Source organism: Ochotona princeps, chromosome X, assembly GCF_030435755.1.
Source record: "Ochotona princeps isolate mOchPri1 chromosome X, mOchPri1.hap1, whole genome shotgun sequence".
Lineage (NCBI taxonomy): Eukaryota > Metazoa > Chordata > Mammalia > Lagomorpha > Ochotonidae > Ochotona > Ochotona princeps.
Window position 1 is genome coordinate 11,308,967 of NC_080865.1, and position 17,450 is coordinate 11,326,416.

Consider the following 17,450-nt stretch of genomic DNA (forward strand, 5'->3'; position numbering starts at 1 on the left):
TCAAAGTTGTTACACATCAATGAGTATGTGAAATAACTAGAACCATAAAAGTAATTAAAAGATGAAATCTAAATTGCGGTAAAACATTTTGTAAACTGAAACTGCTTTATAAGCATATAAATCATGTAAAACACTAAGAAAGTCTAGGTAAGTGACAGAAAATTTAACTTATCAAATATTTAACTCAGAGCCTAATTATCTAGTAAAATACACTAATTATAATATGCAGACATGTGCCAGAAAAGTTTACAAATGTGTCTGCGATTGTAAATGAAGATAATTTATACTAAAAACTAGAGTACTTGCTGAACAATCACCTACAATTCATGTAACTTTTACTTTTATACCTTAAGTGATGATACCACTAATATAAAAAACATAATTCTGAATAATTTATTTGAAGCTATAATGCAAATTAACAACATATTATTTCCTCCACATTGGTCTATCAATAGTCTAGTTTTCATTACAATTCCAGACAAACATTCGTGTGTAAGTCTTCATAATGATGGCATCAAAAGTTTCTTTCATTAGAATGTATGATATCAGGGACACAGAGAGGCTCTTCTACTGTAAGTGATATGCAGCAATCTCACTAGGGAAAGCATGCGACCCAGAATGGGTTCAACAGCATTTCTGACAATGTCTGAGGTCACCAGTCAATTAACAGTTACTTAACTGACTCTTGGGATCTGCAAGCTGAGGTGTGTGCAACTCCCCCCTTCCCCCAGCTACAATCATATTTTTAGCACATTTCTAAAATAGTTACTGAAAATTTCAGCAACTAAGAAAGCCAGGGATTATACATGATAAGGAGAATAAAAACTATATTCTATAATCATAACAAAAGTTTTAATTTAATTGACTGATAACTGCAAGTCCTTAAGAAAACTTTCTTTAATGTTTCAGACACTGAATCTCCAAAATCCCATCCTCTCAATCCTATTTCCTGGGACTTCAGTGAACACACTACTATGTGTCTATGCTAGAACTGTCTACACCTGCTACCTCAGCTTTTCTTCCTCAATTTCACCTTGAAACCAAATACAAACAGGGTTTTAATCCCCAGCAATCCACTGCTCTAGCTCACATCCAAAGGTCGAAAGCCTTTTCGTAAAGGATCAGATAGCAAGTATTTTAGGCTCTGCAGGTTATACAATGTCATTACATGGTTTATTTTTCCCCTTTGTTACAACTCTTTAAAAATGAGAAACACATCCTTAGCTTATTGATTGTAAAATCAGAAACACAAGCACAGGGTGAGATCTTCCATGTGCCTTTAGTTCCCCCAAACCAGCAATGTTACGAAAAACCTGAAATGATCACTGTACTCAACCTAGGCCCAATATTTGGTTATACGCTTCTCCTTGAAAGACCATGCTGGGCTCACAGGGCATCAGTCATGTTCTCCTGGATATCCTAGCACCTCACAAGCTAATTCTATTCTTATTTGCTAATTCTTCAATTTTCTGGCCTTTACATCAAAAGGCCCCTAAACTAAATCCTCAGCTCTTCCCTCACGCTATTATCACACCTTGGTGACCATATCCATCTAGTCTCATTCAATTTTCTGTAAGTTAAACTACTCGATACTGCCCATTCTCACACTGCACTCAGCTAATCTTGTTTGCTCCAGCTTGCAAACATACCCAGCTGCTATTATCTACTGTTGTAGAAACAGACTAAACAAAATGTCCTTGGGTTGCCACTGTAAATTAACACAAGACAGTGGGCTTCTTCATTTTTTTTTTTTTTAAATTTCAGGGGGAAGGACTGCTACAGAATCTTTGAGTATTCTCTGTAAACTGGCCAGATTATCTGTTAGTTGGAAATTCAAAGAAAATATCTACACATGAACTAAATTACAGTGAGGTACTAATAACACTGTAGAACTGCCGAAGCATTTATGAAATAGAACCTCAAGCTTCTATTCTCTCAAAATGTACCTAACCAAATCAAGGTGGGCCACGACGTGAAAAGCCAACAAGGGAGCCAGTCCTTTATTACCTGAGTGGAGTTAGACAGTTGGTTTTTCCACGGCTCCTCTGTGCTGCTGGTCAGGTTTGTGCGGTTATGAGGTAGAGTGAGTGCGTTTCGCTGCAGGTAAGGCACGTTTCCATTACTTCCACTTCCTGGTATATGATTATTGCCTATCAATATAGTGTCTGTACTTGCCAGCGTTCTTGATGTGCTACAGGGAACTTGGCCTGCAGAAAAGGGTCCATTGGCCAGAGGCTGCCCAGGGCAGGCAGGACGGACTCCAGGCTGAGAGACGCTAGGCACTCTGGTCAGAGCAAGCTGTGGCTGCTGGCCAGAGATGGAGTTTGTAGGCAGTGATGAGTCAGCTGTTGGCCCATTAGGAATTCCAGTAGATCGTACCTGTGCAACTCCTGTTTGTCTCATCTGTCAAAAACCAAACAAACAGTACACACTGTTTCATGAGGCCCAGCAGACAAGCAAAATATAAAAATGAATAATATCTGGTTTGGCTCTAACATTTAATAACTTTAGTTATAAAAACACACTAAAATCAAAAAATTATGTTCATTCATTTGTAAATAAGCTTCCTAGGGAAAGCAGAACTACACTTCATTTTAAAGAACTATCCCATTAGTAATGAAAAAGCAAGCATCTCAACATACTAAAAACAACTGCAACTGATCTTTCCCCCACTTCAAAACATCAAACCTCAAAAGTTCTATCTTCTAGATTTTTGTCAAATTCTCCAAACTTTTTTTAAAAAGCCCCAAATCCTAATCTGAATGTTTGATAGCTTAAGTATTAAATCAATACAAATAAACCCTTGGAATATAAGTTGCGTGCATAAAAGGTATATTCACAGGTAAATTTATAGCTGCTTCTCTTAAAAAGACCTTTGTCTATTACCAGTATTTTCAGAAGCAGATCACTATATTTCATAAAATGCCAGTATAAGGGAGAAGCAGGAATGAATATATTCTAAAATAATGTGATAGTCACTAAAAATACTCAAATTGCTAACAAATTTAAGGGAAAAAAATGCTATACACACTTGGTGTTGTTGCATTAGAACAAACTGACTTTCCAGCTGTTCCAGCATCAGTTTCTGTGCTGGATTTAAATTATTTCTATTTGCACGGAGTTGCTCCAAGTGCTAGAAGAAAAAAGGAGAATATAGTCACAGACATATCTAAGAAACAGGCTCACTCCTCTCAAAAACCTTCCTCTAAAACCACTAGAAAAAACTCAGAATCGTTATCTGAGTTATCAGAATAGCTATTCTGACCAACAATTATAAACTTCAAGATGAAGTTCTTTAAAAGGCTTGAGAAGTAACCATTTAACTGGATCAAGTTTACTACATGATATTTCACAGATGGGCATGAAATTGTACTTAATATAGTACTTGCAGTATTCACACAGAAACTTCCTTAAACTTAAAATTACACAACAAATATGCTCAAAACTGCACTGTTTGGAATTAGAAAAGTATGAAGAGAAGCTGGATGTCCAAAATAGGTGATTAGTAATAAAGATACAACATTTGCATAAATAAATATGATCTAATCATAAAAGAACAAGAAAGTTCTATCCGATCACGGAAAGGCCTTTAAATACATTGCCAACAACATGCACTAGTTCTTTCTGATAAACGGAGGAGATCTTTTAAGTTCCACTGCAGGTATTTTAAACTACAGATGCTATCAAACTCTATGCTTCCTGTGGTAGCACTTCTCTATCACTCGGAATATCTTTGTTGTTAACATCTTCCACACACAAATGTAATACCTTTTCCATCTTAATTAAACATTACATCAAGCAATGTAACCATACCTTTTGCAATTAGAGGCGTCACAGTAAAAATCAGCACATTACTTTTACTTTTGTTTCATAATTTCATGGACACAAGATTTGATCTTACCGTGATCACCGTATGAACTTAGCAACCTCACCATATGACTTCCTCTTCCCTTTAGAAGAACTTTCAACTTTTCATTTAAGGGAAGCACTTTATAGTTTTGGCCTGGTATGCATGAACTATCAGCAACACTATGCTTGTACTTTGGGGCCTTTATTAAGTGCCATAAGGGATGCTGTATAAAAAGAACTATGACGTCATAATAGTTCATTTGAAAACTGAGACAGATACTAAGCTATTGATAGCAGACAGCTAAAAATACAGTGTGAATGCACTAGAATTATTAATTATCACAATCACACAGTCTAGCCAAACTAGAATGAGATTTCATGCCACTGAGAAAGGGGCACAATTTAAAAGTTACAAATTATTTCTGTGACTTTTCACTTGGTTCACTGTGTACAAATGAAATCACAGGATGTGAAACTGGACAAGGGAGGACTACTTTCACATCAAATTTTCCCAGTCATGTACAAAAGGACAATAATAATTTGAGAGAAAACAGAGTACATATTTGCCTATTTATAACACATATCTCTAAAAAGATAAACTAGAAACATTAATCTACTAGAAGGTAATCAAATTTACTAAATTTGTGAGTCCTGCCTATTACTGCCTTGGCAGAACCAAATAATCTTGTGGGGCTGATATGCTCTGTGGGCTAGGTGTTTCCCACTCCTGCAATATGCCCTGCATTCATACGTTACGCAGTTCAAATCAAGTGAATGTGTTGTTTCATATATAAAGAAATGAAAAACAAGCAAAAAAAAAAAAATTTACCTACATTACCCACATCAATGTGGATTAATTTATCTCATATAAATACACACTAATCAAGCTCGTATCACTCAATGTGCAGAAATAATACTTAAAGAATCTATACCTTATTATTTCTGTGCCTTTTTTATTCACAGAAAAAACAACCTGTCAAAAGCAATTCTCACATACCTGTAATTTCTGTGGTGTCAAACACCACGAATGAGCTTGTTGCTGTACTGGAGGATGTGACACTGCATGGCCACCACTCCAATTATCAGAAGTATTCTAAGGAAAATTGGTAACACAAAAAAACAAAAACAAAAGAAAGAAAAAAAGACAATTAAAGAGGTATTTGATTAAATTATCACAGCTAATAATGGCTGAAGGCAGTCAAATGACCACGAATGAGAATATTTACATAGAAAAGTTATAGCATTACATTGCTTAAAGATAAATTTTATATGCATATTACACTTGGAAGTCACAAATTTTACAAAATAATATTTCAGTAACAAGCCACCCAAAAGCCCACCCCTAAACTATGGCCCAAAGAGCTAGCCTAAATACCACACTGTCCACCTGATCCAACGTTTAATTTATTTCAATGTCAGTAAAAAGTGATGATGAAAAGTGTGCTGAGATCTTAAAGGCAGGGAGATGAATAAAATGATTTGATGAATGCAAATTTATCCCTATTTTCTATATTTAATATGAGGCTAAGAATTTGGGATGGAGAAATTCAAACCTTTCACTCTTTGATGTCCACAAATTTAAAATAAAGGACAAAAGATTTCAAACTGCACAAGTTCAGGGCAGTTGGAGATTCCTTTTTGAGTGGGATTTTCTATTTCTCTAAAACATATACCTTGGTTGGACTAGATGTTCTTTTCCTCTTGGCAGGACTGGACAGGTCATCTACTTGGCTAGAAGGAATCATGTGCAGTGGCAAGGACTGCTGTGAAATTGGTGTTTGACTGAGGCCTAATACAGGTTCAGTATTTGGATGATGAGGTTTACATGCCTAAGAATCACAGAAGGAAGACAAAAATAGGGTTCTACATATTCTTAATTCATTCCTTCAAATTATAAAACTTTACAAGCGGCATATTTTTCAAAGCTATGTGGACATCGCTGATTGCAACTACTGAAAATCAAAATCAAATGAATCATCAATGGAGGAATGTGTACCTTCCTTTGAAAAAAAAACTGCTTTAAAAATTAATCAATTGCAGCATTAAGAAATCTCCTTCAAAATCATGAAAATGCACAAAGGTTCTAAATTGGTAACCCAAAATTTCTTCCCATATTAGAGGGAATTTTTGTTCTAGATTCCCTTCACAATTAAGTCAAAAGGCTTTTCATTAATAGAAGCCTACTGTTCTCAGTAAAGTAAGCTTGACCACTACAGACTGAAAAGAACCCTTAAAGCTGGGCACCTGCAGAACATAACCCAACTTCTCACCTGCTGTGCTGTGTTCATGGCACCCTGCCTGGAGGTAAGCTCTGCGGGAATTGGTAGGCTCCATGCCTCCTCAATACTAGGAAGTAATTTAGTTTTATTCTGTAGACTACCTTGTGGAAGGTTACACAACTGAGCCTAGGAAAAATTATGTAAAAAGCAAATTTAACACAAGCCTACTTGAGTAAGATCAAGTCCACTAAATCTTCCTAAATGCTATAGCTAATTGCTTTTAAAAGAAACTAGCTTCTAAATTGGGGGTTTAGAAAGATACTAAGTATAAAGAGGGTAACCAGAATATAAACCTTTGTGAGAATAAAAACAAAGCTAAACTGTTTTCAGAGTTCTCATAGCTGTCTTCTCATGAAACTCCAAGCAAGAGTGAAAGACAGTGTTTGTGTTCTTTTCTCTAAAATGCTATGACAACTTAAAAATGCAGACAGTACATAGAAAAAAATTATGTAAATTAATATGTATCAGTAGCGTAAATGCGCAAAAGCATCTTCTAAAATACTGCATATTTTAGTTAAAATGAAAAGTAAAATAATATTATAAGCTATGGTATGTTTACAAAATATGGAAACAGATTTTAAGACATTAAAACACAACTACACAAACTTTCTATCCACCCTCCTCCTGTCTGAGTGTCCTGGGGGAAATATGTGGCCTTACAAAAACTGCTACTTGAAAATTTTACCTGTAAATACTTAATTCGTGCTGCAAGTGCAGAGGTATTACTACAACTTTTGCTTCTGGTTGCATTTAAGTAGCATTTAATGGCATCCTGAGGCTGGTTGCAGGATTCATAGAGAGTGCCTAGGTCCATCCAGGCTGCAGCATGGCCATGGTCCAATTGTACAGCACAAATATAGGCCTGTAAAGCATCCATAGGCTGATTTTGCTGTTGATATAGCACACTAGAAAGAAAAATTAAACCAATGAAAAACTTACTTTCATATGATAAACTATAAAAAACATTATATGTGATGCACCCATATTTTGGTATCAAATTACCATTTTTTTATACAAAGTCTTACCCTATTGAACACCATGTATCTGCACTTGCTTCTGATTTATCAATAGACTGCCTGTAAGATATAAAGGCATCCTGAACTTTCCCAATACTTGAATAGCACCTGAGAGGGGAAGGAGGAAAAAAAAAATCAAGAAAACTGCATTAATACTGAAATTATTTTTTTTTCTGAAAGGATGGACAACAAACTTTAAAAAACAAAATATTCATGCATATATATCTATATATAGACATAGATATTATAATGTACATCATAACCAATCCCTCAATAAACAATTTGCCTTATAGGTGCCAATGAAAGCAGTATTAATTAACAGTATTAATTAACTCTATGAAAATAATTACAGGCAATATCGTGTCAATATAATATCGAGTTGAACACAGCACTCACAGCCCACTCGACTAGTAAAGCTGGATCTCTGAATTCCTATACCATCATAAGAGTTAAAAATAAAAACAGGTTGGTAAGACTTAGTGGGTCAGATTTTAGTTCTAGTTTCTCAAATACTGAGGAAAATAATTCTCCAATTCACAAAAGGAAATATAAAACAGACTGAGCATCAAAAACAGCATGAAATGGAGTAAAGTATAAACTTCATGACCAGTAAAGATATTAAGTTTAAGGACCTGTCATTTTCTTAATGTAGATAAAACACATTGGTTAATAGAAGCTTTAATTGCGAATATACAGATGATTTTCTTGGTGTTTGGTACTAAAGGAAGACCAGTTCCTTTCTTCAAGGAGTTTTTAATTTAGCTGAGAACTGCAGACACATTACAAATGTCCATGTCACATCAAATGGCCAGCAAAGACAATAACTAAATTTAGGAAGGAAGGTGACCAATACAAACTGCAGAATGTGAGAAAGGTCAAAAGGAGAAAGGTAAAGGTCATGAATTTGAATATGTGCAACATGCAAAATTGTTCCGGTGAGTCTCAATTCCCAAATGGTGTATGGTAATTTAATCAAGAGTGAAGAAAAAGAGTATATGGGAAATTGATTGGAAAAGCAGTATCTGTACAATAATTCACTTATTCTGGAAAACCAATAGTTGAGTACAAACAGTAAAAACATTTTAAAATCTTGATTTGCCCAAACATTATATTTTGGTCTTCATATTAGTCCTCAAAATATCATTTTATATGTCATATAGAAGCTGGGAGTCATTGCTCATTCGGGCAGAGGAGAGGTATTTCAAATACATTTGAACAATGATAGCAAGGGAGTATAGGGCTGGTGCTTCAGCTTACAATGCTGGCATTCAGTACCAGAGTGCTGGTTCAAGGCCCAGCACTGTGCTCCAGATCCTTGCCAATGCATTTGGGAAAGCAGTGGCAGACCGCCCAAGTACATGGGCTCCTGCCAGGTACCTGGGAGCCCTGGTTTCCTCTCTTCAACCTGGCCATTGTGGCCATTTGGAGAGTAAACCAGCAGATGAAATATCTCACTCTCCTTATCACTGCCTGTGAAATTCATTAATCAATCTTTCAAAAAAAACTACCAAGTGAAAGTACAAAACAGCAGAAAATGTCATATCCAGCGCAAGAATAACCTCAAGTTTTTCTTAATAAGCTAAACAGCATGATGAAAAAATTTCTAGGAATATGAATGGGATAATAATATGTTGAAGAGATTGAAAGGAAAATGAGTTACGGATAGTAAGAAGAGGTTGTGGCTACAGTCACTGATTCTGAAAAGGCATTGCAAGAATAAAAGAAGGAAGAAACAAGAAACCAAGAAAGCTCTGGAGCTGATTATAGATTTACAAGGTGATGGTTATTGGCTATTAACACTTTTTAAGCCTATTTAAATAAGAAAAAAAAAGTGATACTTTTGGCAAATGGAAGAGGAGGAGCTGGTTGGTGAAGGAAATGATGCGTGTATTTTGAAATACACTAACTTAAACATGAGGTAAGGGCATTAAAATAGGAAATGGTGGCAGCCATCATGGTGTAACACCACTTCTAATGCCCTCATCCAATGCGACATTGCTAGCCAGATGGAGTCTCACACGCTCTTGGTGTTTGGTACTAACAACTACTGAATCACTTGAGTCCCACATGGAATGGCCTGGTTGGAGTTCCTGGTTCCTGGCTTCTGCCTAATGCAGGTTTTGACTGCTATAGCCATTAAGTGAGTGAATCAGTTATTGGACAACGCCTCACTCACACTCTGTCACACCGTATTCTAAATAAATAACTAAATAATCTTTAAAAATGAATGAAATAAAAAATAAAGGGTAAAGAATAGAAAATATAGTCTTGAAGCTTACAGTATCTTCAAGGATAAAGATCTAGAATTGAAACTTACACACAGGGAAGACAGGTTTTAAGAACATAGAACGTCTACAACAAAGAGTTAAATATGAGCCTAAGGAATCACTTATGGATTGAGCTATAAAGGCATGTGACCGACTGACACAAAAGGCAGTTTCAGCAAGCATTTGCAAGCTTTTTTAGGAAGAGAAATCAGGAGAAAAGGTCAGCAACGGAGAGTACAAAAATGCATCATTTGTTTTTGTTAACCCAAATAACAGACTTATCGGCAAATCTGCATAGCTGCTCAGACAGAAAAATGATACTTCCCAAATTAATATTTTCATTTCTATAAAGCCAAAGAAGGAAACAATATGCTCAAATACAAATATTCCAATCCAACCACCAGACTTTTCCTTTAACTGGGTTCCTCTGAGGTAGTCTTGTGTAGCTCAAGAAGGCCTGAGTCAATCTAGGATATAGTTATTAACTAAATACCTGTGTGATTCAAAAAAAAGTCAAGCCCTCTGAAGCCCTTTTCCATATCTGTAAAATGCCAGGGTTAACAGTATGAAAGCTAGGTGACTCCATGCCACTCTGCACCCTCTCAGTTTTAACATACTCCAGTTCTGTGTAGCTAAATACACATTACACTTTCACTTGGATACACACATGCCAAATCACAAGCGCATTCAATCTTCAACACAAGTAACAGAAAGCCTAGAAGACTGGGGCCATTATACCCCATAGTTTCTTACTAACACTTGTAATCTTCATTGGCAACTTTAATAAATTCAGAAATACAATTTATCTATAAAATTCTTCTCATGATTATGCACGTTAGAATGCACTGAAACAGGATAAGAAAGGCAAACATCCAAGAGGTCTAAAACAGACCCAGAATTATAATACAGATAAGAAATAGTGAATGCTTAAAATGATCATCACAAACTGCAGAACAAGTTGAATTGAGCCAAGTACCCCTTATATGGCATGTCAGAAAAACCATATTAGATATTTGGAAAAGTTTGCCCTGAAAATTTAAAGTATCTCAATGACTTAAAATGTAACATCAGTTAACTGGAAAAAAAATTTCTGTAGAATACTATTCACAGAAGCTAAAAAGTTATAGCACTACAAAAATAGTAATTTAAGCATGGTTCATTACATACTAATTTTAAAAACTAGAATTTAAATTTTAAAACTTAAGCTGAAAGACTATTATAGTAAACTAATCCTCATCTTAGAACAAAAGGAAAACACTTTCTAGTATACACAGCTTTCACACTATGTCAAACAAAATTTTTGTATATAAACTTTAAAGCTAGAGACAATGGCCTAACCCTTCTCGCCCAGTGGCAGACTTCCTTTACAGTCACCGTAAGTTTCAAATTCAGCTCCACTAACAGCAATGCTAACTCAAAATACAAACGGAGTTGAGAGTTCATTTTATTGAACAGGCAGTTTGCCAGAGAAAAATATGCAATGACAATAAGGTGTTGTTCCTGTTCCCTTAATTGGGGGGAAAAAAAGGAGTTTAGTCTCTCAAGCTTAATTTGGAAGCAACCCAAACTAGACAATTTTAAAAATCTGGAGTTTAGAAATATCTGCCAAAAATACATAATTTTAAAACCAATTTTACTGCATATTTATTAATGAATAAATGTTTCTAAGAGGAAACATTTAAGCACTCTCTCACAGCAACATAACTTTCCTAATTTTACTGGGAAAAAGTGAATCCACAACTAAAAGTTAATGTAATAATATGGAAAGTTTACTCAAAATATTTCATGTAAAAATGAATTAACATAAAAATTAAAGAATGATTACAAGAGAAATCACAGAATGGGAAGGTATCTAAGAAAAGGTTTCTCAAATGCAACTTTACTGACATTATCAAAGCAAGTAATACTTGGTTGTAGAGGACCGTCCTTTGCCTGTTCAGCACCATCCCTGGCCTCTGCTCATGAGATGCCAGATCACTCCTTCCAGTTGAGAAAGTGTCTCCAGGTGCAGTGAATGCCCCAAAGTGATAAAATAGTCGGCCATGCAGAAGCACAACTACTGTAATACAATCTCTCCTATTTAACAAGTTAAGATTGAGACCTACAGTTTTAAGTGTATCATCCATAATTTCACAAACAGTATCTGAGCCAGAACTTCGATGTCCCTCAACTCCCAATATAGTGATCTTAATAAAACATAACAACATCCGAAATCAATTAGGAACAAAAATAAACTGCTATGTTGGTCCACACATATAATTTACCAGCTACATATAAATCCAGTTTCCTTTATAGATAATCACTAAGCATGATTCATATGCTTTCCACATTAAAAACAAAAAAAGCCACATTTACAAAATGGCAATTAACTATTTTCATTTCACATCATTTCTCCTTTCCCACAAAACTAAGAAAAATATGTGTCAATTTCTCCACAAAAAAAATTTTAGGCAGAAGTGGGATTTGAGATCTGCTATTAATCAAATGCCTATTTTAAGGCATAAATCATTAATCAAAATTAGAAGAGCAGGGTTCCATTGGCTACTGTTTTTCCTCAGCCAGATGAGAAGGTTAATTCTCTGTTCTGTTGAATACGTACAAATACCAGAAACTAGAACATATTTAAACATTTCATTGAAAAATTGCTAAGACCTTATAAAAATTAGCAGTAATTCAGTTCAAATGATAAACCAATAAATAAGAAATGTCCCATCTCACCGTATTTTGTTATAGGAAAATACATTTAAAACTTTCTTCTGGGCCCAGTGAAGTGGCCTAGCAGCTAAAGTCCTCGCCTTGAACGCCCCGGGATCCCATATGGGCTCTGGTTCTAAATGCAGCGGCCCTGCTTCCCATCCAGCTCCCTGCTTGTGGCCTGGGAAAGCAGTCGAGGACGGCCCAAAGCATTGGGACCCTGCACCCGCGTGGGAGACCCGGAAGAGGTTCCAGGTTCCCGGCTTCGGATCGGCACAGCACCGCCCCGTTGTGGCTCACTTGGGGAGTGAATCATTGGACAGATCTTCCTCTCTCTCTTCCTCTCTGTATATGTGACTTTGTAATAAAAATAAATAAATCTTAAAAAAAAAAAACTTTCTTCTTACTATTTCACTCCCAGGAATTCTTGCTACTTTTGTTAAAGGAGAAAATAACTGATATGATTATAAAGTACTGTTTGAACTGCTTTAGATTATAATTCAAAGCTTTGAGCTGCTACAAATTAAAACAAAACACAGGGTCTGATATGCCTCACCTTCCAAGGTAATACCAGGACTGGCCAGAATTAGGATCTGCTTCCAAGGACTTTTGCAGATACTGAATAGCATAGCTTTCCTTGGTGGATTTATCTCCCAGGAGATCCACAGTGTGATGCATCCAACCTATACAGAATGAATTAAAAATAATTATTTGACTTAATTTTCTTCTATATTTAAAGTCACCACGCAGAAAACATGCGAAAATACACTTTTCACTCAATTTATTATTTTAATTAGAATAAATAACCAATGGGGCACAGTAACAGGGCAACCTAACCTGCCTATACCACAGACAACCCTTACGGGTACCTGTCTGTGTTCTGGCTACTCCACTTCAGATTCAGCTCCCCACAACTAGCCTGGGGAGACAGCAGAGACGGGACAAAGTTCTTGCGTTTCTGCACCCGTGTGAGAGACACCCAAAAAGCTCCTGGCTTCCAGCTTTATACCAGCCAAGTTCCAGTCTTTGTGCCCATTTCAGGGAAAGCCAAAGAACATTGCTCTGATTCTCTCTCTCTCTCGTACTCTGTAACACTTTAAAGTAAAATATATATATATGTAATTTTTTAAAAAAGAAAAATGAGTAAACATTGAAAACAGAATTACTCATTATGTCCACAAGAATATGTCTCAGAATAAAATATAGTTAAAACTACAAAGAGCTTTTTATTCAAGAGGAAATATAACTAGTTTAAATACTAATGTACTAGATTACAAAATCCCTTCCAATCTATGGCTACTATATAATTTCTATGTTTCTTAATTTTAAAATGTATATGCACTTTGACAACAGAATGTTCTTCAGTAAAGCTAAAGTGGATAAAAATTTACCAATTACACATAGCATGGTTGGAAAAGTTTCTACTCAGAGGCAACTGCAGAGGCACAGCACAATAAGCCTCAACTTGTGGTACTAGGATGCCATATCGATGGCAGTTCATGAGCTCGCTGCTCCACTTCTGATCAAACTCCCTGCTTAAGGCCTGGAAAACCAGAGGAGGCCGGTGCAAGTCCTTGGGCACTATACCCATATCGGAGAGCCGGAAGAAGTTCCAGGCTTCTGGCATCAGAACAGACTGGGCCACTTTGGCCTTTGTGGCCATTTGTGTAGTGAACCAATGGTTGAAAGCTCTCTCCGACTCTCCTTCTCTCTGTAACTGTGCCTTTCCAATAAAAACTAATAAATTTAAAAACAGTTTATATTCAAATACTAAGTGAATGAGTAAATGCTCTATTCTAAAGGCATCATACTTCGTTCCACCAAATAACAAATACAGTCAACGAAGGTATCTCAAGCAATTAAGCAATAACATGAAATGTTGGAGAGCTTCTTCATCATCTTCTGGGTGGTAGTAACATATGACAGCCAAATGCCTACACTCATGTTTAACTTTGGAATAGAAATGTCCATGTAGAGAAACTATTCTATAAGATGTTCTAAAACTTTTAGACAAAACATTTCAGTTATTAATATAGATAAAGCCATGAAAACAGGCTCAACCACCACTACGACACTTCAGGCCAATCATTTAGCTTCACTGAGTGGTAAGCATATGCCTATTACAAAGAAAGCATTCAGTTTCTCTAGCCCCGGAGTCAAGTAACAGTAGGGAAAATTTCTGAGAACTTAAAAGAACCAGCAGCAATAATTATATTAAGACATCATTTGTCAGAAAGTTCATGGAAAATGAAATCAAAAACACTAAGTCCATTTTAAAAAATGAAAAATATTCAGTTCCTTTTGGGAGAAACAGTTTTTGAAACCCATGTACAACTGTTTTGCGATATGTATTTTCCATTAAGATTTTGATGACCCCTTTGTTGTCATCCCAAGTATTAGTAAAAAGCACAGAGAGGGGCACTAATAATAGATGTAGACTGTTACATACCTAATTGTTGTAAGACAGTTGCTTTCACTTGTGTAGAAAGGTTTTCTATCTGCAAAAGTTGTTCATAAGCTTCCTTTGCAGAATGGTACTTCTTCTAAACAGCAAAAACATTCCGAGGAAAATAAACTTTATAATTTTATAAACATACTTTCCTATTTTAAAAATTAAATACTGATGCTTTACCATATTTTGAAAAACCAACTGAATGAGAACAGTACTGATTCCATTATGAGTGTTATTTCAGTCCCAAATAGCTTTGAATAAACAGCCATGTTACACCTAATACTAGTAAAACTAGTATTCACTAAAACAAACCACCACAAAAATGAGATCTTTCAAGAATTTCCCAGCGTGATGGTTCAATTGCCTAAATCCTCCCACTGCAAGCACCAGGCTTCCACACAGGCACCAGTTCGTGTCCTAGCTGCCCCACTTCCCAGCCAGCTCCCCGCTTGTGGCATGAGAAGGCAGCAGCAGATGGCCCAAGCATTGGACCACTGCACGTGTCAGAGATCCAAAAGAAGCTCCTTGCTCTGGGTTGGCTCAGTGCCAGCCATCACCGCCATTAAAGAAGTGAACGAGCAGATGGAAGATCTTTCCATCTTTACCTCTCTCTCGAAGTTTGTCTTTCCAATGAAAATAAATAAATCTTAATATTTTTTTTGCCAAATTTCAGGTTAATAACATCTCAACCTATTTAGTGACATATATGATGTAAACTTTCTTTAGTAACATTAATGAGGCCAAAGAAACACATCTAAATCGATAATTGGTATATCTAGAAATACCATGTTCCAAGGAAGTCAATAAGTAATTACAGTACATGCCAAAAATACTGTAGAAAACTCTAATGAAATGGCTTTAAGCATTAGTGTTCAAGACAGTTCCCAGTATAGAAAATGTCCTTGTTAATATACAACATGTATTTTATTTCAAAAGCATCAAGTCTTTCATAATAATGGTTTAATGATACTTGTAATAGTTAAAGCAAACCACTAAATGAAACTGCTTACCCAAAGACTCTCTTCAAAAGTACTAACAGGACTGAATCCAATTATTTTAACAGTATAAGACTTACAAATCCTCTAAAACAAAAAGTTAACAAAACTTCATAAATATTACTATAAAATCACACTTGGCAGAACAATGGATTGCCAGTACTCTCAGAACAATATTCTGGCCTAAACATTAGTAAGTTAATGAAGGAGAGCGTCAAAGTTACTGAACTAGTCAAATCAACAGCATTTGTTGAATATCTGACACATTAGGTGGAATTGCTGGGACACAGTGCAGTGAGGAACATTGTGCACATGGGCCTGGTAAGGTAGTCTAGTAGCTAAAGTCCATGCCTTGTACTGGCTGGGAGACCATATGGGCACTGGTACCAGCTGCTCCACTTCCCATCCAGTTCCTTGCTTGTGGCCTGGGAAAGCAGTACAGGACAGCCCAAAGCCTTGGGACCCTGCACCCATGTGGGAGACCCGAAGAAGCTCCTGGCTTTGGACTGGCTTAGTCCCGGTCGTTGTGGCCACGTGGGAAATGAACCAGCAGCTGGAAGACCTTTCTCTCTTTCTCTCCCTTTCTCTGAATGTCTGACTTTTCAATAAAAAATAAATAAATCTTAAAAAAAAAAAAAAAACAGCCTGACGAATTCTTGTTAAATTGCTTCAGATCTCACATGCTTTAAAAAAAAAAATACTGTGTACTACAGTTTGATACTTTTCGGAACAGACTGAGCCCATGTTAAAAAATAGAACACTATGGGCCTGGCAGCCGTGGCCTAGCAGCTAAGATCCTTGCCTTGAACGCGCCAGGATCCCATTTGGGAGCCGGTTCTAATCCCAGCAGCTCCACTTCCCATCCAGCTCCCTGCTTGTGGCCTGGGAAAGCAGTTGACGACGGCCCAAAGCTTTGGGACCCTGCACCCGTGTGGGAGACCTGGAAGAGGTTCCAGGTTCCCGGCTTCGGATCGGCGCGCATCGGCCCGGCGTGCATCGGCCCATTGCGGCTCACTTGGGGAGTGAATCATTGGACGGAAGATCTTCCTCTCTGTCTCTCCTCCTCTGTGTATATCTGACTTTGTAATAAAAATAAATAAATCTTTAAATTAAAAAAAATAGAACACTAGTAAGCTAGGCAGAAAATGCAGAAACAGATTTTACTTCACAAACAAAAAGCATTTACATAACTGCTTGATCCCTTAAGACAGCGGCAACTACACAATGATTTCAAGTAACATGATCAGATTGGTATTTCACTATGGAACTACCTCAACAAATGTCAACACTCCCCCCAACTTCAGTAATTTGAAATGGATATATTTCAAAAAATGGTTATACCTTATTTAGAAATAGGAAGTTGAATATCTAAATTATACTATTTGCAGAAAACCAACCTTCCCTCTGAAGACCTAAATAAGCAAACTGAAAGAGTAAGATGCACTAGAAAGAATTTCTTGAACATGGATGAAAGAGGATATAAATCATAGGGAATAAAAAGAACTAAATAAAAAAAGCATAGGCAAAAAATCCCACTACAAATATACACAGTGAAAAAATATTTAGAAGGGTACATTACTATTGAGACTGGAAAATATAAGCTGAGTAATTCTAAGCATTATGGAGATATGAGTAAAGCGGAACTCTCAGGTTCTCCTGACAAACTTACTACTGACCTGGTGAACAGCTCAGATCTAATTAGGCAAGTGGAAAAATAACACAGTATGAATGATTACAACAGAACATTAAGTAGCAATTGCAAAAGAATTAAAAGGAGGGCCTGGTGCGGTAGCCTAGTGGCTAAAGTCCTCACCTTGCATGGGCCAAGATCCCATATGGGTGCTGGCTCTAATCCCAGCAGTCCCACTTCCCATCCAGCTCCCTGCTTGTGGCCTGGG

At 36.6% G+C, this 17,450-nt stretch overlaps 1 protein-coding gene across 9 annotated transcripts in view; it reads right to left on the reverse strand.

Annotated features, from left to right (window-relative positions):
• KDM6A (lysine demethylase 6A) overlaps positions 1–17,450 on the reverse strand; it is a 144,450-nt gene that overhangs the window by 39,679 nt on the left and 87,321 nt on the right. For 2 of the 9 annotated variants that reach the window (XM_058658607.1, XM_004587858.4), the window contains exons 9-17: positions 14,555–14,648; positions 12,662–12,788; positions 7,154–7,252; positions 6,814–7,033; positions 6,120–6,254; positions 5,523–5,678; positions 4,847–4,942; positions 3,032–3,133; positions 2,008–2,403 (exon numbers count right to left, since the gene is read on the reverse strand). In XM_058658607.1, coding sequence (XP_058514590.1) covers positions 2,008–2,403; positions 3,032–3,133; positions 4,847–4,942; positions 5,523–5,678; positions 6,120–6,254; positions 6,814–7,033; positions 7,154–7,252; positions 12,662–12,788; positions 14,555–14,648 — 1,425 coding nt within the window. The remainder of the gene's footprint in view (positions 1–2,007; positions 2,404–3,031; positions 3,134–4,846; positions 4,943–5,522; positions 5,679–6,119; positions 6,255–6,813; positions 7,034–7,153; positions 7,253–12,661; positions 12,789–14,554; positions 14,649–17,450) is intronic. The other 7 variants (XM_004587860.4, XM_004587861.4, XM_004587859.3 and 4 more) reach the window with 7 other exon arrangements.